Source organism: Taeniopygia guttata, chromosome 3 (genome assembly GCF_048771995.1).
Source record: "Taeniopygia guttata chromosome 3, bTaeGut7.mat, whole genome shotgun sequence".
Lineage (NCBI taxonomy): Eukaryota > Metazoa > Chordata > Aves > Passeriformes > Estrildidae > Taeniopygia > Taeniopygia guttata.
Window position 1 is genome coordinate 84011709 of NC_133027.1, and position 26641 is coordinate 84038349.

General features: G+C 40.1%; 2 protein-coding genes across 17 annotated transcripts in view; one reads left to right on the plus strand and one right to left on the minus strand.

The window, feature by feature from the left end:
- The window catches only part of AKT3 (AKT serine/threonine kinase 3), a 150598-nt gene extending 133106 nt beyond the window's left edge, over positions 1-17492 (plus strand). For all 8 annotated transcript variants that reach the window (XM_072927273.1, XM_030269630.4, XM_072927272.1 and 5 more), the window contains 2 exons: positions 8023-8125; positions 10130-17492. In XM_072927273.1, the coding sequence (XP_072783374.1) occupies positions 8023-8125; positions 10130-10215 (189 nt within the window). In that variant the 3' untranslated portion in view covers positions 10216-17492. The remainder of the gene's footprint in view (positions 1-8022; positions 8126-10129) is intronic.
- Positions 16477-26641, minus strand: part of SDCCAG8 (SHH signaling and ciliogenesis regulator SDCCAG8) — a 104946-nt gene continuing 94781 nt past the window's right edge. For 7 of the 9 annotated variants that reach the window (XM_030269622.4, XM_072927271.1, XM_072927270.1 and 4 more), the window contains 3 exons: positions 22842-22968; positions 20747-20828; positions 16477-16818 (listed from right to left, as the gene is read on the minus strand). In XM_030269622.4, the coding sequence (XP_030125482.4) occupies positions 20763-20828; positions 22842-22968 (193 nt within the window). In that variant the 3' untranslated portion in view covers positions 16477-16818; positions 20747-20762. Of the gene's footprint in view, positions 16819-19768; positions 19800-20746; positions 20829-22840; positions 22969-26641 lie in introns of those variants that run through there. The other 2 variants (XM_030269620.4, XM_030269626.4) reach the window with 2 other exon arrangements.

Sequence of the window (26641 nt, forward strand, 5' to 3'; positions counted from 1 at the left end):
ATGCTACAATGTCAATGATACAAACTGTTTTTTCAGTTGTTGTTGAACTGGAATTTTAAAAATGTGTGGTTGTTGGTGTGGTAACTTCTCTGACAAATACCGGAATTGAAATGAAAGCCTGTATATGATGATACAAAATATGGTACTCTGAAATTACTTGATACAAGTGTGATTTTTCCCTGGCAGTATCACAAGGTTTCAAGAAACTCTACAAAAAAATAATCAGGGCAAGTATATTAATCAGTTTACTTTATGAGCTCAACCACTTGTTGGCTATGTAAGGACATCATAGAGAAGCACTGTGAGTATAAAATCTAAATATACAAGTTGAGGACCTTTCTAGAGTAAAGAAAAAAAAAAACCACTAAAATCAATAGGCTTGCAATGTGCTAGGAATGTGTGAGAAAAAAAATGCTGTTACATTATTCTTGCTCCCTTGAAAAACATTTCTTAATTATTTTACATTACTAATAGAACTTTCAATTTTACACTGTTTTCAGCATCTTATTTAGTTAAGAATATACAGATATTGTTAATTGCTTGTGCCTTGATTCTTTCCAAATGAGCATTGCAAATGTGTTTCAGTCAAGATCTTTTTTTAGCTATTAAAATAAAAGGAGGCATTTTGCAGATTAAAAAAAAATATATATAGTTATATAAAAATATATAAATGCCAGCACTTTGCTTTTATGCTTGTGGAAGTGGATATGACTTATTGGAATATTATAACTAGAGAAACTCTAGTCATTCTTTGTTTACTGTGGATGATGTTGCTTTGAGAAACTAGATTTGCCAGTGAAATATCAACTGAATTTCCTCAGCTGAACAGTTCACTTCAAGGATCATAGGAATTGCTTTTATGCAGTATTAGCACATAATGTGTCCTTTATGGAAAAACAAGTAATGAAAATGACTTCTGACTGTGTGCTTTTTTGTTTAATTAAAAATAGTTTTGTTCCTATTTGTTCTATACAAAGCTGTTCGCCTGGTTAAAATATCCAGTTGTTCCTTCTGCACACACAGTCTTACACTCTGCAGACTTCAGAGCTGTGCTCTGAAATATAATCCTCAAACATAATAATAAGGTTAATGAACTTTCATCAAGTATCTTCATTAGACTGCTTACATGAATATTCTTGAGGTATTTTGGTATTCTAAAGTAACTTGGAGAATCAAATAAATTTGATTTTTAAATAGGCTTTCTCTATGCTTGCTTCTGTTGCTGTTTGTTGTTGGATGTAGAGTCTTCAGTAGTAGGGTCACTTAATGAAATTGATAGTGGATATAATTATTTGCATAGTAAAAATATTCCACAGTAACTTTGCCTGAGTTTTAAGCAACATGTCACTGTAATTTTCTGGCTGCATTTCAGGAGTGTGTTTTTGTTAGAAATGAAAGAACTGAAGTTCACTCTCAGAGTAATGGAAACCAAAAAATCATGTGTATTCTGAGTAGTTGCTGGGTGCTAGTTTTATACATGTGCACACTGTGCTCCTGTGCCTCTAATTTTATCTTTTTACTAGGTTTTCACTTTCCTGGTGTGATTAGAAACAGAATTACATATCTCTAAACTATTTAATGCATTTCATGTGACAGACCACATCTCTGTCAGGTCAAACGGATCCAAATGGTCAAATGGAATTATTGGGTTTCAGATACTGCTAACTAGTTAACCTTATTTGGTACTGCATAATGATAAAAACAATATTGTATGGCACACTGGAGCAGAGAAGGTCGTTGCCTTTAAATGAAAAATGTATAGTAGTTAGCATTTGTGGTGTGATGTATTTATTTTTGGCAGAAAAACCATGAGGGCATATGAAAGAGAGCAGCCTGTGCCAGGTTCTTCCTGTGATCATCTCAGCCCTGATGAGTTTTTATCTCTCTGCCTGAGTATGAGATATTGAATAGTTTGGCAAACTTCAAAAGCCTATGTACTAAATAAAATACTTGTTTTATTTTTAGGTAGAATCAGGAAGCTGTTTGAAATTTCTCTATTTCTCATGTAAGAATTGCTTTATTTTTATTTGGGTAGCAGACATACACTAAAGTTGTCACATGTTCTGTTTATGGTCTTTCACTGAACAAAAAGCACATGGGCATTACTTGAAAGGCTGGAATTTGGGTATGTGTTCAGCCTTGCAGCTTGAAGCACTCAGTAACCCCATGACAAAGGAGGTCCAGACCTTTTAGCAAAGGACTCTAAGCATTTATTTCTGCAGCATTTGCACCTTATTTATCTATCTAATGGTTTTAGCAAAGCCTGGTTTTCCACCTGCATATAATATGGATGAAAGATGAGAGAAACCAGGTGGAAATTTGGGCTGAAACCTGTTCTGATTTGTCCTCTGATTGTCTCTGAAGAAGAAAATTCGGAAGTGCCAGCAAATGAATCTGTTGGTGCTGGGAAGGAAGCAGGGACAAGTGGCAGCAGTGGTTGAAGTGGGAGGCCTGGCTTTGATGCAGGAGATGCTTTTGGAGGTGCCTGTCCTGCTGTGAAGGCAGTGACTTTCAGCAGGAAGTCTGGCAGCTGCAAGAAGCTGTTCCTCACCATTCAGCAAATGATGAAATCCCATGATCCAAGGCCTGGGTTTTAGACCTGGCAAAATCTGCAATATAACTATGATCTTAAACGCATATTTAAGTACTTCTGTGTATCAGATTGTAAAGGGAAAGGGTGGGAGGTAAATAGGAAAGTACCACCATTTGGTTTTAGATTGTTGCAATTTGAATCATACTATTTTCATACAATTATCTGCACTGCCACAAGACCTGCAGAAGTTTCCCTTGTTGGTTGCTTTTGTGTTGTTGCCATGTGAAGTTGTAGAAAAGATCAGACAACGTCTAACCAGTCTGATACTTCCATTGTGTTTCCGCTGATGCCTTAAACTCTATGGGCAGACCTAGATGTTGATTGCCACCCTCCTCCCAGCTACTTGAATTTACAGGGAGGAAAGTACACATAAATGTCTCTGATTCTGAAACTTATGTTGCTGGGGGTTTGTGGTTTCCCTCTGTCATGGTAACAGGATTGCATCACTTGGAAAACAGTTTATCTATGGGTAGACCTCCCTGCTAAAGCCAGTTTTCCTGTGGGCTTATGTCCTTCCACACTGAAATTCCAGCTCCTTCTCCTCCCCCTGCCCAGGACCACCAGATGCAGGGTCCGTGGGGTGTTCCCAATTCCCAGCTGTGCTGTGGCTGCTGGCTGTGCAGCAAGCTGCCTTTGGGGCCGTGTATGGGGAGGAACCAGTCCCTACAGGAATGCTACTGACCATCTTGAAGCTCAACTCAAATTACCTTCTTTCCCCCAGGTAGAAACTCAAGTTTGAGGGGCATGGACAGGTATTCCTCCCATCAATTCAGCACAACTCAGCTGCAGTCTGTTGGTTGATGGGATTGTTACAGTAGTGGAATGGCCTGAAGTTTTGTCAGGGGAGGTTTAGGTTGGCTATAAGGAAAAGGTTCTTCACCCAGAGGGTAGTTGAGCACTGGAACAGGCTCCTCAGGGACAGCACCAGCCTGGCAGAGCTCAAGAAGTGTTTGGACAATGCTCTCAGGCACCAGTTGCGAATCTTGGGAATGGTGTGGTGCAGGGCTGGGATTTGTATGTGATGATCTTTATGGGTCCCTTCAAACTCAGAAAATCTATGATTCTCTGAAAATTCCCTTTAAATTAAAAGGAGAAGAAAGATCAGATTGACTACGTTAAGCATTATATGTTTCATTTGGCAGATTGAGTGTATCACGGTTACTTTGAAGTAGCTTCAGCCACTTCATATACAGCACTAAGACATGTGATTCCTGGTAAATTATCTTTGAGCAAGTAGTGCTCGTATTTTCTTTCATATTGAAATATTTATATAGTTGTTCACTAAGTCTGAGAAAGTTCAAGGTGTATAATCAAGCCTGTACATTTCAGTGTACCTACAACAGTCAGATACTGTGCCTGCCCCTTTCCTTCCTCTAGGAGATGGGTGTCAAATTTTCCAGGACTTGAATTGTGGAAAAACCATGGTGTTTCTGATACACTGCTCTTGATGGATGCCAAATGGAAGTGCCATTCACTGGAGATAATGAAGACACTAAGAATTTGATATTGCTTCTGCTGTCATTTCTAACATCAAGCCTTTGAAATGGCCAGGGCAGATTCAGCTTGACAGATGGATATGAAATTGGATTTTTGTCTTGAACACAAACTCTTAAAGTCACTTAACTCACACTGAGTTTAGACTTTTATTTCTTTATTTGTACAGACACATGCATATCTATGCATATGTGTGTGTGTAATGCATAAACCCAGAAAATCTGTATTTCTGCTTCACAGAGTTGATTGTCAGGAAGTGCAGTTCCCTGGTTGGAGAATTTTTTTCTGAGCTGAGGCCACTAAAGAAAATTATCCCATACTAAAGTCTGGCAGCCAGGACCAAGCAGTGCAATTCTCTTGCAGACTGACTAGGCCTGTGCTTAACAAAGGCTTATCTTACCCCTTTTGGACACAGGTTACTGGATGTGCCTTCTGGTGCTCACATCTCTCTTGGACTTCTGATTTCTAATGCCAGAAATGAGAAATAGTTGTGGCAATAGCATGTGGATACTATTTTCTTGTGCACCAGATGTGAAATGTTGCTGTCTGTAAAGCAGCATCTTCATGTTGTGGTCATCAAAGCGGTTGTTGATGTTGTTAGGTGTTAGGTTGTTAGGTGTTCTAATCTTTATCATTAAACCTCACCTTCAGTCTTCCTTGGGATGTATGTGGGAGCTTCTGGAGTGTCACTCTAAGCATTTATCTCTGAAGCATTTGCACCTTATTTATCTATCTAATGGTTTCAGTTGAAATTTGTGAACATTTTGCTTTCTGTTTTTAAGTGAAGTTGACAACTAATGGACAAAGGAGACACCCCTCCAGAAAGATAATTGCCAAGAATTTGCTTTGGGAAGGCAGAAGTGCCTTTGGTGTCAGCCCAGGAGTTTGGAGTGGGATGTCCACAGGACTTTAGCCCCAGTTGGTTTGGTGTAGGTGAGGTAGAACTCATGGAAAGGAGCAATCCCCAGTTCCCTGTCCAAACAGCTGTGTGAGGGGTGGAGGTGATTCTGTGAGGGAAGGAGACAAAGTGTATGGAAAGACTGAAGAAACCTTTCTGCTACTTCTGTTCAGCTGTATCTGTGCTTCTTAACCTCAGCTGCTGCTTCCACTTCTTCAGTGGTTTTAGGGGATGGTTGGTGTACATAAGGGCACAACCTGGGTAAAACCCAGTGTATGCTGTTGTGGAGAGCCACATAGCTGGAGATTTTGTTTTTGCAGTCAGTGAAGTTTCCAAATGGCTTTAATGATGGATATGACAGATACGGCTGTAAGATAGGTGAATCCTAAAACACCGTTGACATAAATTTGCATCAGGTCCCTCCCTTTTAGTTAGAGCCTGGAGTTTCATGGCTTCAACTTGTTTCACTTCCCCAGACAGCTGAACTTCTGTCATCACTGCAATTTTCATCAGCTGACTTTCTGGATATTATTGATATAGAGTTTTCTAGTAAGCCTAGCTGCTGAGCATTGACTCGGAGCACCAGCTTAATGAGTTTTGTTGTAATGGTGCTTTTCATACCTGATTAAAATTACTGTAATTATTTGTTCCTTGAGAGTCACTTAGCACTATTGTTCTCTTCCTAAAATACTGTTATCAAAGTATTTTCCATAACCATTACTATTTCAGGTAGTTGGAGAGAACAAGGGAATGATTTAAAGTCATAGTGAGGCTTGTTTATCTCGGTGGATTAAAAAAAAAAAAAAAAGAAGTAACAAATCCCTGGATAAACCAGTAGGTAGCCTGTAAGTTGTTGTCATCTAATGCATTTTCCTTTTCCTCTCCAACAGCACATCCATATGACTACCTATAATGATCTTACCTTTCCATACTTTTTGTGTTTCATTAACTACTTCAACCTAACTCACAGTTGTTATAGACTGTGAAGTGAGGGTTCACTTTCTCTTTGCAGAGCCCTTGTAGCATGAAAGGTCTCAGGTGTACTTCACAGCAGGAGTAGTTTGTTCTACTGCAAATGTGTGCTGCACCACTGAAAAGACATTGCTTCTTGTCCTTGACTTGAGGAAAAAGAAAATTTTCCCTAAGCTTCTATTTTCATTATTTTGAAATGAAAAGTTTTATTTTTTTATGAAATGACATTTTCTGTTTTTGACCAGTAAAAAGCATTCCAATCAGGGAAGTAGTAAAATTGTTATAAACTGGTTATCTTATAATTTTTTTTTCATACTGAATTTATTGCTGAAATCTGTGAAAGTGTCTTTTTAAAAGGATGTGATGGACACTTGGCCTTGACTTGAGCACATTACTTGGCTTTTATGTAGGCTTTGTTTTTTTGTTTGTTTGTTTATTGTTTTTGTGGTTTTTTTCTGTGGTTTTTTTTTTTTGTTTGGGTTTTTGTTTTTTTGCTGTGTTTTTTTGGTGGGTGTTTTTGGGTTTTTAGAATGTTCTTTTCTCAGATAGAAAAATGAGAATAAAATGCTGATGTGGGATGTTACACTGGAATAAATCTGTTTTTAGGAAATGTGTGGCTGCATTGCTGGAGAGATGTACAACTTTGAAAATCTGCTTTAATAGCGCAGAATTGTTTGGGATAGCCTGGCTGCATAAAAAAATACTTTTCAAAAAGTGAAGGAATCTGTGCAATAAAATAGAATAGTTTGTTTATAAACATTGGACGTAACTTGATTTATACCTGTAATAGTCTTCTGATGTTGTGTTTATACATGTTAGCTCCTTAAGGATTTATTATACAATGCCCTGAACATTTATGTCAAAATACCTCTCTGCTGTTGTGTGTTTTCCATTCAGGACAATGTAAGGGAAAGCTGAACATAGTTTTGTATAAGTATCAATCAGTTTTATTGTACTCTGTTAAGCATATGAAGTGATGGATTTGGTTTTGCTTAATAACTGCTTGCACTATTACTGAAGTTCTGGATCAGATGAAATCAGTCTCACTCTATACAGATCATCTGTACATCTAGTGCATAGAACTTGGGAAAATGAGAGAGTTAGCAGCAGTTCCTCCGTCTTTGCTATGGAGCAATAATACTATTGTTTAGTATTAGTGTTCTGGAGTTGAGGAGACAGAGAACATGAACACCCCTTGCAAGGTGGTTATATCAGTGAGCCAGGGTATAACCTATTTCATTGAAAGGAAAATCAATTACACTTATTCTCAGGGCATGTTTTACATTGCATATGAGGAGATAGCACCAAAGGGCTCCTAGGTACAAGCAAGAACATTATCACACCACACACACACCATTTGCAGTGTCATACACACAAAACTGCTGTATTGTTTCTGGACTGCAATGTGATATTCCATCCTCAGTCTGCCTTCCAGTAAAAATTGATCATCAGTTCTTTTGATAAAGAAGATGGATAGTAAGCTGGTTCAAAAGAGGGGCAAGGGAGTCCTGCCTGCAGGCTGAGAGTGGCTACCAGTGATTTGCTGTTGGGAAATCCCACACTGTGCTGTGAAAGCAGTAGGCAGGTTTACCTCCCTTAAGCCTGAACTGGCCTTTTTTCAAATATAAAATTTAATTTCATATCGTGTAATATCTTTCAATGATAAGTTCAGATGCAGCCTTCCCACTGAAAATAAAACCCCAAACCATACTTATTATACTCTCTGTGTAGTCTTTTTCTTTTTAGCTGTTTATACCACCCAGTTGTGGTGAAGTATCTTGAGATGCCTTTGCTATGTGGGTAATTAAATTGGCCTGAAGAGTTTCTCGGTAATTATCTTTTAGCAGCTCAATTCATCTGCAAGTCATGTGAGAGTGATACTTGGAATTTAGCTTTGTTGTGCTATTGATTGGATTCTGAGCTGGTATTTTTGGGATTGACTCAAATGGGTATTATCATTTACTGGAAGTTAGAAACTCATCTGCCTCTCCACAGACCTACTTGTTTGATTTGGGGTGTAGCTTTGACATGTAGTAATTCTGTTTTGTTTCTTGGTGCCTTTCAGCTTGTACCTCCTTTTAAACCTCAAGTGACATCTGAGACAGATACCAGGTATTTTGATGAAGAATTTACAGCTCAGACTATTACAATAACACCACCTGAAAAATGTAAGTCAGAAATTATGCATAAGCATGATGTAACAATAATGTTTATAATAAAGCAGTGTGTAAGAGTTTTTCTGTTTGAATAGAAAAGCTGTTCTTAGTGTTTCTAATAAAAGTCTTTGTATGGAAGTGTGCAAGAGTAACTCTCAATAACAGCTTTATTTTGAAGATGCAGTAATTACAAAGCTTAAAATATTAGTTCACTCTGAGTTGGATTTTTGGAGGCATTTTTGGTGTGGGTTTTTTTGTGTTGATTCTGTTTGGAGTTTTTTAATTTGTTTGTTGACTTGGAGTTTTGTTTGTTTGTTTTTAAATAAAAGAAGACACTGGCTTCAAGTGGTTACTGGTTGGCAGTCAAGGTCCCAGTTCAGTAAAATAATTGGAACATGGATCCTTCTTTAAGTGTGTGGACAGTGCTGGTGTCTTCAGTGGGCTGTGTAGCTTTAGTAAGATGGATATATTTTGAAATACTTTGAAGGCAATGCTTTGAAAATAAACAATTACTTGAAAATTAAATATCCTATCAAGTCCCGTGCTTCAACAGAGTCTTAAAGAAAGTGTTAATGTGGATGGCACTGGACCTTGCAAAATTTCCTTATTGGTCTGAATGTGATTTCACCATGGTTTGTGTTTTTGTCATGTTGTGTTACACAAAAGAATCATGATCTGATCAGCCTAGCCAGGGCTTTACAGTTACTTACCAAGCCAGAGCAGTTCAAATCTTGGTCCTGAGTTCTGAAAGAATTTTCTTTCTTTTTATTTTGTTTGTTTCTTTATATTGGAGGCTGAGAAAGGAGGATTACAAAAGTAAAGGCTTAGTTATGGTTGCTTAACCTTTCATAAAGCAATCTCATTTTCTGATGCTTTAGGACTCCCAGATTAGCTGCAGTTTTCTGTTCATATATAGATCTTGAGTATTTTCTGGATTTTGCATTTTTAGTGCCTGAACACAATCACGAAACATAGAGTGGTTTGAATTGGAAGGGACTTTAAAGTTCATCTGATTCCAATCCTTCTGTCTTGGGCAGGGGCATCTTCCATTAGACCATGTTGCTCACAGTCCATTATTTAAGTGATTTTAAGTCTTTCTGCTGTGAAAAAAAGAACCCTTTCTTCTCCTGTCTATCTTGAGAAGAATTTGTTTGTCTTTGTAACAAACAAATTTTTCTAATATTTGGATTAACTTGGGTTCTGTTGAATAGATATTAGACCAGGATTAACTCTAGTTTTTATGTGTAGAATATATGAAAATGCAAAAGACACAAAATTCTGAAAGGCTGTATATAAATACATTGTTAGAATAACAGCCTCAGCAGGAGTCTTTAAGAATAAGCACTGTTAAAAAGCCATGTGAGGAATGCACATCCAAATTCTCAGTTAGGTAACATCTGGTGCCTGCTTTCCATTGGCACTGGAGGAATTATGTAAATAAAAATATTTATGAATTTGGCTTATTCCATATTTCTTCTGATCCCAGTAAATACTATAAAAATAAATAGTTTACTAAAAATAACAGCTAAGAATTGAAACACATAGAACCTGTGTGAATTGTTAATTTTGTAGCTGTTTTTCCTTTTAACTCCCTTTGAAATGGAGGAATATTTAAATATATCTACAGTAAGACTATAATTTCCTGAGCTCAGCTCACGAAATGATGGAAACTGGCTGCCTCAATTGGCACTTGGCTTCTGTGCTGCCAGAAGCTGGGTGTGCTGGCATGTTTGGATTAGCCTAGAAGGGGTAGTTGTGATTGAGGTTCTCAGGTGATAGTCAGAATAAAATGAACCAAACAATCAACCTGAAATAAACTGTGACTTTTGGGCCTGCTGTCCTTTCAGTGAGTATCATCCTGCTGTGTGAATGTAAGCTTACATGCGTAACTGAAGTTTTACTTTAACTTGAGCCTTTAACCTCCACATTGAACCGTGACAGATGTACTGCATATCAGGTGAATAATAAAATTTTATTGCAAATATACTGATGTTTTGAACTTCTTCCTTAACACAGATGACGAGGATGGTATGGACTGCATGGATAATGAGAGGCGGCCGCATTTCCCCCAGTTTTCCTACTCTGCAAGTGGACGAGAATAACTTTTTTGTTCTGCTGCTTCACTGTCATCTTAGGTTTATAAGTGAAAATGATTCCTGAACATCACCACCAGTACTAGATACTACTAAGATAGCAGGGGCACTTTCAGAGACCATTCCAAATTGAACAAGTTTATTTCCCAGACCTACTTAAAATCTGTTCTGGTTTTGCATGACATATGAGATTCTCCCTACTCCGCTCTCCTGCTGTTGCTGCTGCCCACAGTCTCAGTGTAATAGCAACATCAAGAAGTTACTAGCAGTTCCTTTGAAGGTAAATGACTTGACTTCAGCATTGTACACTTTGTGAACAAGTAGTCATCTATTTTTCCTCACAGTGGAGGCTAAACAAAAGCTGCATTGGTCCACCTTATCTTCTTCCAGAAGATGAATCAAAATTGTAATTAGTCTAAACAGACTAGGTGATAACATTTTCTTGCATCTGTTTGTGCTGGTTAGAATGAGGAAATGTAGAGGTGGTGATGTACATATGCAAGGTTTCTGTTAGGCATATCATTACTTGAAGCAGGTCTCTGTCATTAACATCTGGCTGGAATTTGTTTGGGAAATGTTTGAGAGAAGGACTTAAATTGTTGATATATATAAATATATATATATATATATATATATATTATTTTTTAATTATTGTTGGATACTACAGAAGAAGCAGAAGGGCTGGGCTCACCCAGCCTGCCACTTAGAACTTCCAGGTTCATGTGCAATCATGGAGAATTGAACATTATACATGCAAGAAATGAAGGCATAAAAGCAGCAGTTGAAGTTGTTCAAGGGGTTTTATAATTTGCACCAGATAACATCTTTTTCATGCTTTTCTCTTTCATGATATGCATCACCTCTGATGGCTGAAGAATGTAGACAGGCATAATAGTATTGCTTTTCACCAAAATGTGTGCACCAAGGTAAACAGGTGTTTGCCTTACAGGTTTTTATTTTGAGTTTGTGAATTAGTCTCCTCTCCAGGTGTTTTAACTCCCTTTTTTTTTTTTTTTTTGGTTATACTGCGGTAGTATTTATTTTTAGAGATAAGTTTTGTATATGTCATGTTTGCAAATGCTGCTACATCTTAGAACAGTAGGCTTATAGCAGTTAATTTTGTAATATATGGAAGGACTGTACAAGCTGAAGGGAATAATGCACTTTTCTCCCATGTGGAAATTTTAACAAGGCTCTGAAATTGTACATACTGCTTAGAACACGATTTTTGTGAATGAAATACTGTCTTTTAACAGTTTGGCAGTGGAGGTGGGGATTTCCAACCTCATGTGCCAAAGGGTTAGAAGTGAACATTTGTACTCCATTTAGGATAAACATAATGTAAGAGCCTGACAGCCCAAGAGAAAATGTCTGTTCTATATGAAGGAATTGCATTTGAACAACAAGATCACAGTGATTACAAGAAAAGCACTTTATTTTAACAATTAAAATAGTAAATTTCTGGGATCAGCCATTCTCAAGGAAGATTTGCCCTCAAAAGAGTCCTGAAACCCAGGAGGTTATGTGTAACTGTGGTACCTGATTGACTGAATTTAAAACATCACAACAAATGCTCCACTGGTAGGGAAACGTCTTTCCATTTCTGAAGATCTGTATCTAACAGAACATGTGCATAAACTTTAGCTTTGATCTTCAGCAATGATAATCTTAATAATAAACCCTTTGGTGCTAGGAGTTGGGGCGTGATGTGGCGCAGCGACAGAGCGCGTGCACCGTTGCAGGTGACATCGGGGAACCCCCGCTCCGTGGGATTATCATTGGAAGTATCTCTGTGTTCAGCTCTTGTTAGCTCCCACAAAGACTGTGATATTGCAGAGTATTCCTGGTTGTGTTGTGTGAGTGAGTAGGTGAGTCTGAGAGATGTTCCTGCAGAGATGCCTTAGCCTCTTGATGTGGAAAGTTGAGTGCCCAAGCATGAAGCCCACTGCTGGCAGTGCATGTGCTGGGATGGTCAAGGGGTAGATGGGCATTTTAGCAAGGCAGCTAAAGACACAGAGTAACTTAGACAATTTTTCATGTTTCATGTTTTATCTTTAATAATGGATGGATAATCAGATAGAAATATATCATGATGTATATTCTAACTGCATAGGATTTCATTATGTCACCCTGTTACACTAAAGACATGTAGATGTTGTCCCTGTGCAGAGAGAGAGGAGAGCAGCAAATGCATTGCAGGTCTGTCCTGGACTGGTGGTGAAGAGGTGTCTACACTGACACAGTGAGCGAGTGACTGAAATAACGAAGTACTTAACAGACGGGCATTAATTAGTTCTCTGCAAAGTTCTTGTACTCACAGACTGAAACTATGGCGATTCAAAATCTGTGTTACATGCCTGTGTTTTCTCCCCTGTTTTCAGCTTGTAATAGCAATAAGTTTCTTGGCACAGGGCACCTCCAGCCAGTGGCCAGCTGGCTGTGGCACTGGCCAGCAGCTCCTCATGGCAGTGACGCCCTGTGCTTTGCTCTCCGTTGCGTGGCCAGGTAGTGTGCGGTTTGCAGGAGGGGCCTGGTACTGAACTATTTGTAAACCTTTTAAGACATCACTTTGCATCGCATTGTCTGCCTTCTGAAAGATCAGTGATCCAGTTTATGATGCATAGTCAGCAGCCACTTCGTGCTGCCCAGGCCTAGGGGATTCTGTCTTACCAGTGTTGGGTGACAGAGAAGTGGACAAGCAGTGCTGAGAGAAACTTTCAAACTCTTCTTTTGCTGTCTGCGGTTGTGGTTGAATTTGGACAGGAGATGGTGGCTGGTTGTCTTGGTGAGCCTTTTGAGCACAGTACATTTCAGACCTTGACTCCAGCTTGTACTGACTTCCATGACATACAGTATGCCCTCTTGTACTGCAGCCATCTCAGAGGAAATAGGTCAATTCTGTTTGGATTTTGGCAGTTTTGCACACAGCTTCGCTTTCCACACTAATCCATCTTCCAGTACATTCCTGTTGCTTAAAGAACATTTATTCCAGTATTGTTTTATCTTTTTTTTTCATCTTTACTTGCGGCTTCTTAAAGCTGACTGTTCTTGCAGGGGCCATGTGCTTCTCCTAGAGTACAAAAGTAAGGTCTTTCCTTACTAACTGCAGGGTCTATATATTACACCTCAATGTACACACTTTGCTGCTACTGTTTGTACTGTCTACAGTAGAATTTCCTTATCTTGCTCCTGGTAGTGCATTACAGGCAAGCATGAAATGTAAAGTATTTATTTAAATAAAAACCTCTAAATTGGTAATTGAATTACCTCCCTGTAGCTTTAGAGTTTGTGACATTTCTTGACCTTGCTAGTTCTTTCATTAGATCCATGCAAGATCTAGTCATATGGTTAAGGATATTAAGCAGACACGACTACGAACCCAAGAAACCGTATTACTGTTGGTCATACTTAAACTGTTTATTTCCTTAAGTATATGACCCACAAGGATGTGAAATAACTACAAGAAACTGTTTTTGTACACTGTACATCCTTAGTATTTTTACACGTATATGATAGGGATGCACATTATTTTCCTTCGTACAGACAGCTTAAATAAAGCACTATGTCAATCTGCTACTTCTGTGTTTTTTAATGCTAATTTGTTCTGGAGGATTGTAAATATATATATATATATGTTCAAGCTTGCCACAGAGGACGTATTTTTTTATATCTGCACATTACTATTAAATATCTTAGAGGATAAAATTCTTAAGTTGTCCTGTGTCAGAGAAAGAAAAATGGAAATGAGAAGGCTATATTGCAGATTACAAAAGATTTCTCAAGTTTTGGGTTAAATATTTACTTCATATTTTAAAGTAATTTTATATAGGTTAGATGTTTCAATCCTGAAATGCACAAAGAATTTACTTAATTTCTTCTTACAAGAAAATGTACATCATTATTTTTTTATCACTGTATATATAATGATCTGTGCATGTTTAATTACAAGTTTTATTTGCTGTGAAGTCCTAGTGATAACTGTAACTCGCTGTGACATATTTCAGATACTGGGTGAACAGTTTCAGCTTGTAAATGATTAAGTTACAGTATTGTCAAAAAAAAAAAGTTTTTATGACTAAGCAAAATGTATATGTGCTTTGGACTGAGGCTGTTTCCATACAGGTGGTTCCTGTTAACTCTGTGAGATGCATGTCACTTATAAAAGTAAATTTGGGTTACACTTTTGAAGATATGCTCCTATCAGAACATCCACCATTTAAGTGATTTTCAGCTGATGAAATTCTTGGCCTCATATCCCACAGCTAGATGATGTTTGGGCAAGGAGAGGCAAGAAAGGGAAGGTGGGATTTGCAGGGCACTGCAGAATGGGACTCTTTGAAGCCCACAGTCTGGTCCAGAGCTGTTTGAACCAGCCAGCCTTGGAGGGCTGAGTGTCCCTAAAGCAGTGGGTCATCTGGGTTTTCTGACAGGTTTTCTGCTCTCTGACATGAATGCTTCTCAGGAATAGAGGTGCTTCATCCAGGTCTCAGGTTTTTTTCCTTTCTTTTTTCCTCCTTTTTTTCCTCCACCACCTTGTAATAGGAAAGAGCATCAGGGAGACAGCCATCCATCAGTTCAGTGGTGTCAGGATGTCAGTGACCAGGACAAAACTGCAGCAGTGACAGGACTACCTGGTTAGGCTGCATCCCGTGTTGTGGAATCATGCTCTGTGTGCTGACCTGGATTTGACTATCAGGTCTGATACTTGTAAAATTTGTAAAACCAAGCATTTAGTGCTTAAGTAGAAGCAGGGGAATGTGGGGAGGTATATGAGACAAGTAGGCCTGGTGCTGTAATGACTTACTAATCGCTACAAAGTAGAGTAACTGCTGCAGGGGAAGTTACTCCTCGTGGACTACCAGCAAGACAATAGTTGCACCTATGCCTGGGATAAGTATGAAAAACCCACTTTGAGCTATATATATCTACTGGCAGCCCAGGACCCTTTGTTGAAATCAGACGCAAAATGCATGTGGGTGGCTGGCAGTGGGGCCCTGCATGTGGCCACCAGAAGCCACCTGATAGGTGAGGCAAGTCCAGAAAGGTTGAGGGTCCCAGTGTGCTCTAGGGTCTCAGTGAAGCCTAAGTGTCAGGAATAGGTGCCCGAGTTCCTTTGCACACGTAGCCTATAGGCACTGTCTCCTATTTAAACACACATTTATGCTGAGGAATAATAATAAATGTTGAAGTTTGCATTTCCTACATTTATAAATGTATAATTATAAATCTTAACTGTGTAACCATCTATAAAGTAGTGACACTTAAAAAGCTGTCAGCCTGACTACTGTGAAAAATTCTGAGTTTAACTACAGGGGGCTTTCCTTCAGCAGCCTTTCTTCTCTCTAAAGACCTGAGGCCTTTCTCAGCATGCTCAGTGTCTGTGAAGCTGTTCAGGGAGGTGATCAGATGTGTTTGGCAGTTTTGTATGGCAGGAAATTGAAATAGGGAGGAAAAATCACTCTGATGTTAGGGCTGTACCACTAATAATTCTTAAAATATAAGGGAAGGAAGGATTGTGTTCCACACCCAATGTTAATTTATTGCATGTGTTGTTACTCTTATTTTTGCTATGTTTTCTGTGTTCATGCTGGCTGAAGTAGCTTTATTGCTGGGGAACTCTTCTTTGCGCTTTTTTCACCCCCTTTACCAACTACATTGAAAAAAAATAGATGTAGAAACTTTTCTCTTGTGTGTGTAGCTTATCCTACACTAGATAGCAAAATACTCAGATAAACTCTTTCTAAAACAGTTGGGTATTTGAAAAGTAACCTTGAAAAACATGAGTGCACAGTTAACCAGAAAAAAGCCCTCCACCTGTACCCTCCAAATGTTCTGAGTTCAATAATTTGAAGCCAAGTTCAGCTGGTGCCCTGAATATGTGCTGGTGGAAAAGTCCAGTTTCACCACTTCATGTGGAGCCCATCACCTCTTGTAACGGTTCCTCTGTAATAATCAAGGGCTCCTTTCTCTTAAAGGCCTTGTTCAGTGAATGTTTTTAAGGGGAACCTGACCCACGGAAATTCCTCCACATTAGGTGGAATATTTCTCAATCTTCTCTTATGCTTTTCTGATTAGTAAGTAGTTGTTGGGACTCTCACATTTTATATGAAAGTGACAAATGTCCTGTTGAATAAAGTTCCCAGGTATATTCTGGTACTGAGTTTGTAAAAAGCAGGGCAGTGTACATGTGCAGCAATTGCAAACAGCCCCCTTCTCCCTCCTCCCCTGCACATGCTTTCCCTTGAATTCAGAAGGACAGAACAAGGAACCTAGAGAACCTGTTAGGTTTATTGATATTTCAGTCTGTAAATAATATAGACATGTATCTTCAATTATGAAAATAGATAAAAACATTTTATAAACATTGTACAAATTATTGACATCCACACCATGTGATAGTTGTTAAAACTGGCTTGCAAGCCTGGTCTTTTCAGAAAAATCTCAGCTGTTGTCCTAGAAAGTTTGGTAGGCTGGTAAGGCTTCAAAATATTTGTGATTCTGTAGTTAAAACCAAATAGAAACCAGCTGAAATTAGCTAGCAGGTGTGCCTGTTTTCTGCAGAGGTGTCTTTGGGTGAGCCTCAGACAAGTTTCAGCCAGGTGCAGAGCAGACCTGAAAGATAAAAGGAAGAGATGGGTACTCTGTATGGCAGTGCCTGTGTTTCTCATTTGTGTCACGTCAGCCTGCAGACAAGTTCTCAGAAGAGAAATAAAAACTGGTTAAGACTGCAGTAAGGCAGAGTAAACAAGTACAGTTTCAAAGCCTGCACTGCCTGTGGGCTTGCTGTCCTCACCTCTTTCTAAGCTCAGAAGTCTTACAGGTAGCAAGAACAAGAGACATCTGATTGCTGAAAAACAGGATCTCCATGAGCTTTTGACATGGCTCCTGTTTAGCAGTAAATAAGTGAGCTCTTGTTTTGGGGCACGTCTAAAATCCTGCCCCTTGTCCCTTCCAGGAAGAAGGTGGCAGGGTTTTGCCAGAGGGTGTTTACTGTGCAGTGTTCAGCATGTGTCTGGGGTGGGCAGCTGTAGCAAAACAGGAAACTGTTGCCTTGGTGCCAGTATGAAACCTCTGGTGGGAAGGCTAATTCGCAGTTTTGAAGCTCTTGCATAGCTGTTGTTTGTGCTTCCTCGGTAGCACTTAAGGACTGAATTGAGCAAGACATCAAACTATTGGAGCTGGGGGAGCTACCTCGAATTAAGCCACTGCAGTACTAAAAATTGAATTTAAGAGATGTACATGACCTCAGAAATAAAAATAAACTTTCTACTTTGGCTGGTTTTGCATTAGAAGACTGAAGGGTTTTGTTTTTTGTCCTTCCCTCCCTTGGTTGGTTAGGCTGAATTAAAGAAAATTCATGAAGATGCAGTTCATTAAAGAATGAAAAAGAGTAACATGGTGGTTTTTTCCCCCAAAATACATGCACCAACATCAACTGCTACAGTTGTGTTTGCGACCGTGCAAGGAACTATGGCAATGGAAAGCCCTGGGGCTTAAAATTCCTTGTCAGTGCCTGGGTAGTGACAACCAGAGGAAACACTGAACTCTGTGGTGCAGTGACCCTCAGCATCAGAGTATGGGCAGAACACCAAAAACTCAACTCCTGAAGAAGTTGAACTCCTGGAAATTTCTGTTGTGGGTGTCCTTCCACACCACAATTACCTAGTGCTAATGCTTTGTGAAATGCAGAACTTCAGCTTGATTGATGAAGTGGGCCAAATCTCCTGACTCCAGCCTGGCCTGAATCTCTTCACAAAGCAGCAATAATCCTGTCAGAATCTCTGTACCGCACTGTCCCAGGGCCCAAGTATTAAAGCTGTCATTTAAGGTGGGCTGTTTTCTAACGAAAGGGGCATAGCTGTCACTGTCACATTCAGGTAATTGGTAAACGAGTTGCTTACTGGACAATCAGGGTAGGGGCCTTTCCAGTCTTAGTTTCTCCTCCCAAGAATATTTTGGTTTTCAGTGCACAGAGTGCTGCAGCACACAGTGCCCAGGTTCCTCTGGGCACTCCCTTCTTGCCTCAGTGGCATCTGCTTTAACAGGCTGGTTGGGTATTGCATGTACAAGTTGGAAGGGTTTGTGGGAGTGAAACTGCAGATGCCTGACTAGTTTATTTTATTGCTGCCAGCTATACTGGGAGGAGGGAAGAGCAACTGACTTCCTGTTTGATTAGAAAGCACTCAGGTGGCTTCAGTGCCTCAATCCTCCATTGCATGGCTGTAAAACCCAAGGTGGAACTCTCAGGAGGGCCAGGCTCAACTCCTCAGCTGGTGCCCAGCTTTGTCCAGTAGCCAGACACTGTATGGGATGTACAGGACTCCCACAGCTGCGGATGCACAATCACTGAGGAGCCGAATACTTGAAGCTTCATGTCAGGGCAGTCAGACATCAAACCAGAGGTCTATCTTTATCCCTTCCTGTCATGGTTTAACTCGCATCACTTCTGATTAAACTCCATCCAAGCAGAAGTGAAGATTATCATCTGCTTAAAGAAAACCCACAACATCCACCAACCCCATCTGTGGACTGTCACTGGCTGTTACAAACACCTGGCAGAGGCACCATCTTTGTGCAGTAAGACTACACTAAGACAAAAGCTCTCTCCTAATAACAAAAGCAATCTTCAGGTCTCCTGAGGTTGAGGGCCATGTACGGATCACTTGAATCACTTTTGACAGCAGAGATGGATGACCTACATGTTTGCTGGAAATAAGGCTCCTCCTTCTGTAATACATAATAAAAATTAAAAAGGAAACAGGGCACCTGGGACACACTGCTGCATTAACCACTGGGACCTCACAGGAAATTCCTGCTGACACAAGAAAGGAAATCAAACCCCTGCTCTAGAAGAGCTGTAATTCTGACAGTGCTGAGTGACTCAGGCGAGGATGGGAGCGCAGGCATGGGTGAGTGTACTTTAACTTCCTTTTAGCAGAAGGGTGATCAGCTCACAGACACGCTGACTGTGACAAAGACGTCTGTAAGGAGGGAGGAGAGAGCTTGAGAGGCTCAGCCATACGGAGAGCACAGGGAGAGCGTGGGTTCCTGGCCAGAGGGAGGCTGGCTTGCAGGAGGAGATCTTCGTGGGGAAGTCAGAGCAGCAGCACAGGGTGACAGCCCTCGCTGGAAGTAATCCTCAAGGTCCAAATCCTGCCCGTCTGTGCTCTCACTGGCTCAGCTGGCCAGCAACCCCTTCTGGCAGCTGGGGTCTGTGAGGGGATTATCCACCAGAACAAATACTTATTTCTGTCAAACTGATGGACACCAAGACAGATTCTGCAAAAGAGGCATCCCAGTTCTCACAAATACACTCATGCCTGGTGGGGGGTGCTGAGGTTTCCAGCAATCTCTATCTAGATGTTTGTTTGCTTTCTGTGCACATTCATTTAGTATTCTGTATTTTGTACCTATGTAGGAGGGCAATTAAATATCTTTTATCCTCCTGCCATAGGGTGAGTTCCAATATACAAGAAACTTTCAAAGGTAAAAAGTCCAAACCTGAGTGTTCCAAAAACTTTCAAATTGAGAGGTGTAAATGCCATAATTAAAATTTGATTACCTTTACCAGGTCCTGAGTATGCTCATGTAGCCTGTAAAGGAATGCAGCATTCAGCAAGACCAGGTACTTCTTTTATAATTTCTTTTCCTTCACTTTAAAACCCTGAATTTTCCTTACAGTGTCAAATGACTTTCCCAAGAAAAACAGGCTCTCAACACATGAGAATGTAGCTGAATTTAAAGACTGTTTTTTTTTTTTCTTTCTGCCGTCTTTTCCCCCATACAACAAACACGTAACGCTAGAAATAAAAACTACAGTGGTAGTAACATGACTTTTGAAAACAAATCCTATCAAGGCTTAGGACTTGTTAGGGATTGTTGGCTAGGTCAGCTAGATTCAAGTAAATGATGCAATTTAAAATTCTTTAAAAGTTCAATAACTCTCACAAGGCAGTAGGAACAACTATAGCTGTGTTGCACTACTGTAACTCAGACAGCACTGCTCCCAATACAAATATCTACATAATATTTCTTTCAATGTGACATGAACTGTTATGATTTATTACCAAACCAATTGCAGCCTTTCTGAAGAGATAGGGATGATTCAAGCTTCCTCAGATAGAAAATACCGGAAGCAACAAAACGAAGCATTTTAAATCAAAAGACAAACACCTAGGGACTATCCAGACACAAAGTACCTGGGTTAAATCTGAGATCTTCCAGAAGTTTCCACCTAGCTAAGAGTTGTACATCCACCTTTCCCTTCAACTTACATATTTAAGACTTTTTTAAAATTCTATTAGGTAAACTTGCTTTACTATTGAGGGCTTGTCCTTAAATTTTTAAGTGCTTAAAGAGAAAAAATCAAAGCACAAAAAGCTTCAACAGTTTCAAACCCAAAAATGTTTCAAACACTTCCTTCTTCCTTTTGTCTTTTAAGTGTTTGCCAGATTCAACTCACATCTGCAAATAGTTTTAGTTGTGCTCTCCTTTCCTCTCCTCCCCACTCTATATATAGGATTAGAAAAAAAATACCTACTTCTGCTCATTTCTCTTTATCCATCCAGGTTTTTACTTGATTCCATCTGTGTCCTGTTTGAGATCTGCATCCCATTTTTTCCCTGAAATAGGCAACTGCAGTTACTACAGGCTTATGTTCCAAGATACAATAGCACATTTAAGTTAGCGTATTTTACATCATCTTTAAAAGATTAGGTAATGGTTGATTGCTTCCACCTCCCTGCCCTCCCCCCCAAAAGAACGTTCATGAACTTGGTTAATTATAAAAGGACAACTATTGGACAATATAGTAAAATGTGGAATATGAGGTCACTTTAACCTTTGATCAACATTAACTATGCAGTTGTTTGGTTTCAGTATGTCCATACTAACTACAGGTATCTTTCTGCAAAGAGCTTCAATTTATGGTGAACTGTTCTTCAGTTTCCTTAAAACAATTGTCTGATATTCCAAGCAGCTCTTTTGGGCTGAATTCCAGTTCCCAGAGAACCACCAGTGCTTTAAATATCTGCACATAGATTTTTAGGGCTCATTCTGTAATAAGTTTTTCTATCATTCCTCTTTTCTGAGTGTTCTCAACTTAAAAAGTATCCTATGGAGCACATTTAACCTGTAATGAACATAAAGAAGGCAGCTTCTGCCAGTCAAGTCTTGGTAGAAATGTAATATTTGAATGATGTTTTTCCTCTTTTGTATGATTTTTGTACTTCTGCCCAACTCCATGAAAACACAATCACTTCCAGATAAAACAGATTATTAGTAACAAAATCCCTGTGGACCATGTAAAGGCTGTTCACATTACCAAGAGTGATTTTCTTAAAGCAGAAATTTTAATTTATTTAAACTACCTCCTTAACCTCTCTTAAAGAGAGAACACTCTGGTTGCCCTAAAATTTGCCAGTAGTTACTACAATGCTGATAACCTTACACACCGAGTTTGTCTACTAGAACAGGAAGTCCTGTAAAACCAAACACATGGACATGATTAGGGTCTTAACAAAGTATGGATTTTATTCTCCTAAGTTAAACATCTACTGACTTCTACAGATAAAAAGCCTACAAAAATAATATGATTTAAGTACTTTTAAGTTCTAAGCCAATTCATGTTCTGTTTACTGCTAGGTGTGCTAGTAGACCAGATTTCCTATACTGAGTGTCCTTTGTTACCATGTTAAGAAAACTCCAGCTATCCTGCGCAAACTCATGAGTTTGAAAGTTAGAAACCATTGTAATTTGATTTGTGACTGAGTAAATACACTAATTCAACACTGAGTTTGATTATCTGATAGTTTTACTTTAAACCTCATTCTGTGCTTGTTAGTTCTCTTCCTTTTTCTGAAAGAAGGAAAAAGAAAAAACCCAGCCCTGCAGTCTTCTCCCTTATTTCCAAAGCACTTACTGGCCAAAGAACAGTGGCCAAGATAAAAAAAGCCAGAACAGCCTATAGGAAGCCACAGTTTCCTAGGGACCACTGGAAGCAACAATCAGAACTGCTGGAGAAGCAGTGCTGTGATTAGTGCCCAGGCAAGATTGATTGTACATTCACCATCTCACATTGGGTGCATGAATCACAGAATATCTTGAGTTGAAAGAGACCCAGTGGGATCATCAAAGCTCAACTAGTGTCTCTGCACAGGACAATCCCAAGAGTCTCACCATTAGTGGTCATTGAGCAGCAAAAAAAAAAGTAACTTTTAAAAATAAACAGAAAAAAAATCATGAAGTGATAGAAGGACTTCAGTCTGACAAATGGCAGCAAAACCTCTAAGCAGTTATCAAGTTACCATTTAAGCATTAATGATGTTAAAGAAGAGATTTCCCTTTTCGCTGAAAAAATCTTCAGATAAGAAAGCTAAAAAGTGTAACTTAAAATAACTTCTGCTTTTTTATTGTCACTTTAAAACACTTTTTTCATTTAGTTTATATTTAAGTGAGAGTCACGTTCAGCTACCTTTCGAACTGCGTGAATTTTTATTTATTTTTTATAAGGTAATGCTGTATTTAAAAGAACAACAGCAACAAAATCCAGCAGCTGAAATCAGACTGCTGGCAGATTTCCCTGCTACAGCAGCAGAATATTCCCCCTCAGACTTTTTTTTCCTTTGGTACAATACCTGTGTTCGCAGAAACTGCACCTCTTCTGTAAGCAGGTGCTTCTCTTTGAAGAGCTGATTCTGTTTGTTGAGCAACTCCACTAACTGCTGAGCAGTGGCCTGGCAGTGCTTGTCGAGCTGCTGTAACCTGGAAAAGAAACAGATAAAAGGGTTGCAGAGCATCTGAAATTGGAGTTCATGGAAGAGGCTTTGGGGTTTGCAGTGGTGGTGGCAGCGCCCAGAGTTCAGGCTGAGACTAAAGTATTACTCCTAGGATGGGCATTAAATGTATTTTCACACTTTAAAGTAACACTTTTAAAGGTTTGCACTTTTAATTTAGAAACGTTATGAGGACATGACAGCAAATCTGCTTTGCTGTGACATCAGTAAATACTGCAGGAGTGCATCCCAACACCTGTAGCTAAGCAAGTGGCACACTCTGTAGCTGCTTCAGTAACTGTCTTCTTTAAACACACACAGTAGCCCAGATTATAAAACCAAATACCCAACTCCCTGACAAACTGGACCTGAAGTGACAAAAACTTCTGTTTTCTGTCCACTGCTCTTTGCAAGCTGGTCAATGTCCAAAACTCATTACAGAACATGGCATTTTTTCAAGTAAGCTTAGTGTTAATTAAGCATGTCAGCATAGATCCTTTAACAGTCTAACAGGGATTCCTAGGGAAAGATGTAAAGAGCCCATCATTCCAAGGTCCTCCTCATCAGGGGCTGCAAAACAGAGGGAAAAAGCTGGCACATCTCAGAAGAATCATGCAGAGGCCTTCTGCTTACACTGGAAGAGCAAGTGCCTGAATTGGGACAACAGTGCTGTAAGACAGGTCAACTGCATACTTATTTCTTTAATCACAAAAGCAGGTATCACTTGTTATCTCTCCAGTGACCGTTTGTTTCTTCTGATATCCAGTTAGAAGTAATTTCCAACTAATGTGAATTTTACATCAGAACAATATTTTTTAGTAGATAATCACAGGTAGCCCATGCAAATTTCAAAAATATTGCTGGACACAAACCCGAATGTGCTCTATTGTGAAGCTCCACGTCCTTTCAAATAAACTGCTGTAAATGGAAAAGTCTTTAATAATGGAAATAATCAATTACACTTTTCTGCTTGTAACTTCACTACCCAGTGTTACATTTGGACTGTCTCCTTGAGCAGAGGGAGAAAGATGACACAGGCACTGAGCTGGGTTTGACTGGCAGGCCACAACTTTACCTTTATCATCTGTATCTCCAGTGCTTGATTACAGGTTTAATGACATACTGATCTACAACTCTGGGCTACAATGGATGAAAAGGGTGCAGTACTAGTCAGTGCAGATCTGGATCTGTGAATTTCCAAATTCTGTCTGCCAGTCTGCTCTCCCAAAACTGCTGCCAAGCTGGCCCTTGGTTGACACACTGGGACTCCCAGCCTGCTCTGCTGCCTTTAGCTCCTGAGGACAGGCTCCGGGCCCTCTCACAGTATCTGCTATTACGTGTGACATGTGCAGCACAGCCACACATTCCCATATGCATTGTATCTGGCCTGCCTGCTGATCTTGTAAATGATTCAAGATGAGAAATGAACAGCTCCACCCACATTCACTGTACTTCCCATATGTTGCAACTGCACATCGATGCCTGCCATCATTTTTACAACTGGGTGACAGAACCTTCTGCACACTTTGCTAATATGAGTGAGGGAGGTTGCACGGTCGCCACGTTCATTTTGGCAACACCACCTACCAGGCAAATATACTGTGTCCTGAGTATCTGAGTGACCACTGTGTCCCTCCTATCTAAATGAGATAATTTTTCCACCGAAGTGGCAAGATTCATCTAGCTGGGATGGCATACAGCTGCTCCCCCTTGGTCTGGCCATGTTGGAGTACAGGGACTGACTCCATGTTCTGTCATGTTACTTCAAGGCACAAGGTGAAAACATAACTCTTGAACCATTGTTACCATGTTTGGACTACCCACAGGACAACCTGGCACTAAGGAGAAAGCTCCCAGTCAGTAGTAACAATACCCTTCAGTATAACAATACCCTTCAAATAATTTCCCATTAACCACTTCAAACTAAAATCCCTATTTCTACATCGAGGCAAGAAAGAGACAGTTCCATAGGATGAGTGGTTCCACAGAAAGAGAACACAACTGAGGCATCACAAGCTGCAGTGAAAGCTTCAAGGTAAATGTTTTGCTCTGATCCTCTGTACTTGGAACTCATACACAGCTTCACGTTAGAATGGATCCAACTTACCTTGTTTTTTGTGCAATTACAACATGCAGAAGACCTCACATGGCAGTGAAACTTGGATCTGAGACTAGGCTATACCTCAGGCTGTCCAGAAATTAAGTGAAAAGTGATAGATAAGGTTTTTGTTACATTTTGACAGCTATGGCTAGACAATCACTGCAATACCCTGCAGAAATTAGGTGAAACATCAAGCACAAAGCACAGCTTTGGCACCAAGGTGAATTCCACCTGCAGAATAAACTTACATTGCATCCAACACCACAAGGCTATACTAGTACCCACTATTCAACAATTCCCCTTATGTGTGGCCTACAGATAAAAACAAAAGCTGCTTTCTTTTCTATAACAGCACATAGCTAAAGCAAGGGCACTCACGGGACTCAGGCTGCAAGCTCCCTACCCTGGGAGACTCAGACCCATTAATCCACAGGCAATCCACAATGAAGGTAAAAGCTGACATACCCTGTCAGCCCTCCTCTGGGTTTTAATGTTGATTTGAAGGAAATTAATATGCAAGGATCTGTGGGCAGTACCCATTCACCCTACAGTGGGTATCAGTCAGTCCTTGACCAAGTAGAGGCATTAAAATGTTATTTACTCTTTCAGCATAGTCAGGTTACTGATATAAAACGTTTTCACTTTACTCCACGGAGCTGGATTTGCTGAAATGGTGTGATTGGATTGCAGCAACCTGCAGCAGCTAAATCACCAAATCCAATAATCATGCTGCATTTACTGGCACACATCTTAATTAGGTTTTAATACAAGTAATCTGATAACTACTTCAGGCCAGTCAGAGTGGAGCTGTCAGTGCTGAAAGGGCTGCCTCCCCACTGCCCCTGCTGAAGCCCCCATCTGCCAGTTGCCATGGTAACACAGGCCAGCCCATCACCAGCAGTGGCATCCCATGGCAAGGGCTGGGACATCAGCCACCCAGGGGCCCACCAGCACCAGGGCCACGTCTCTGTGTGTCAGGGGGTGCTGGGCCTGGCTCCTGCTGCCGCCCAAAGTGACTAAAACCCAGCACAACCAACATATGCCACTGTGCAGCAAACTGCCTTTAAAATGCATTTGTCCTGTCAGGGCAAGAGTGTCAAGCTACGAATTTCTAAGGTTGCTCCTGGACTGCTCATTTGCCTGATGATCAGGGGTGGTTCCTGGTTCTGAGTGGGAAAACCAAAGGCCATGCTAGAGACCTCTGCTAAGCTGCAGAGATACAGCTGAAGGGCGATCACTATGGTGATCACACTTAGTCCCTGTCACAGACAGATCAGGCACTATCTGAGGTCATCTCCTGCTGAATGCAAGTCAGTGATCAGGCTTGCTTTGCCTCTGTGATGATCTTGGTGCCAGACTTGCTGCCATCAAAGACTTAAGGCTGGTGCTCACAGTGAGCTTGTTTCTGCAGCCACAACTGGCCCAGCTGCTGCCACTCCCCACCCCTCTCATGGGCATGGTAGGACAGGTCTCCTCTGCTTTCTTTCCACCTCAACTCTGCTACATTTCTGTCTTCCCTTTTCATCGCAGAAGTGATGTTTTCATTAAGGTAGAAAAATTT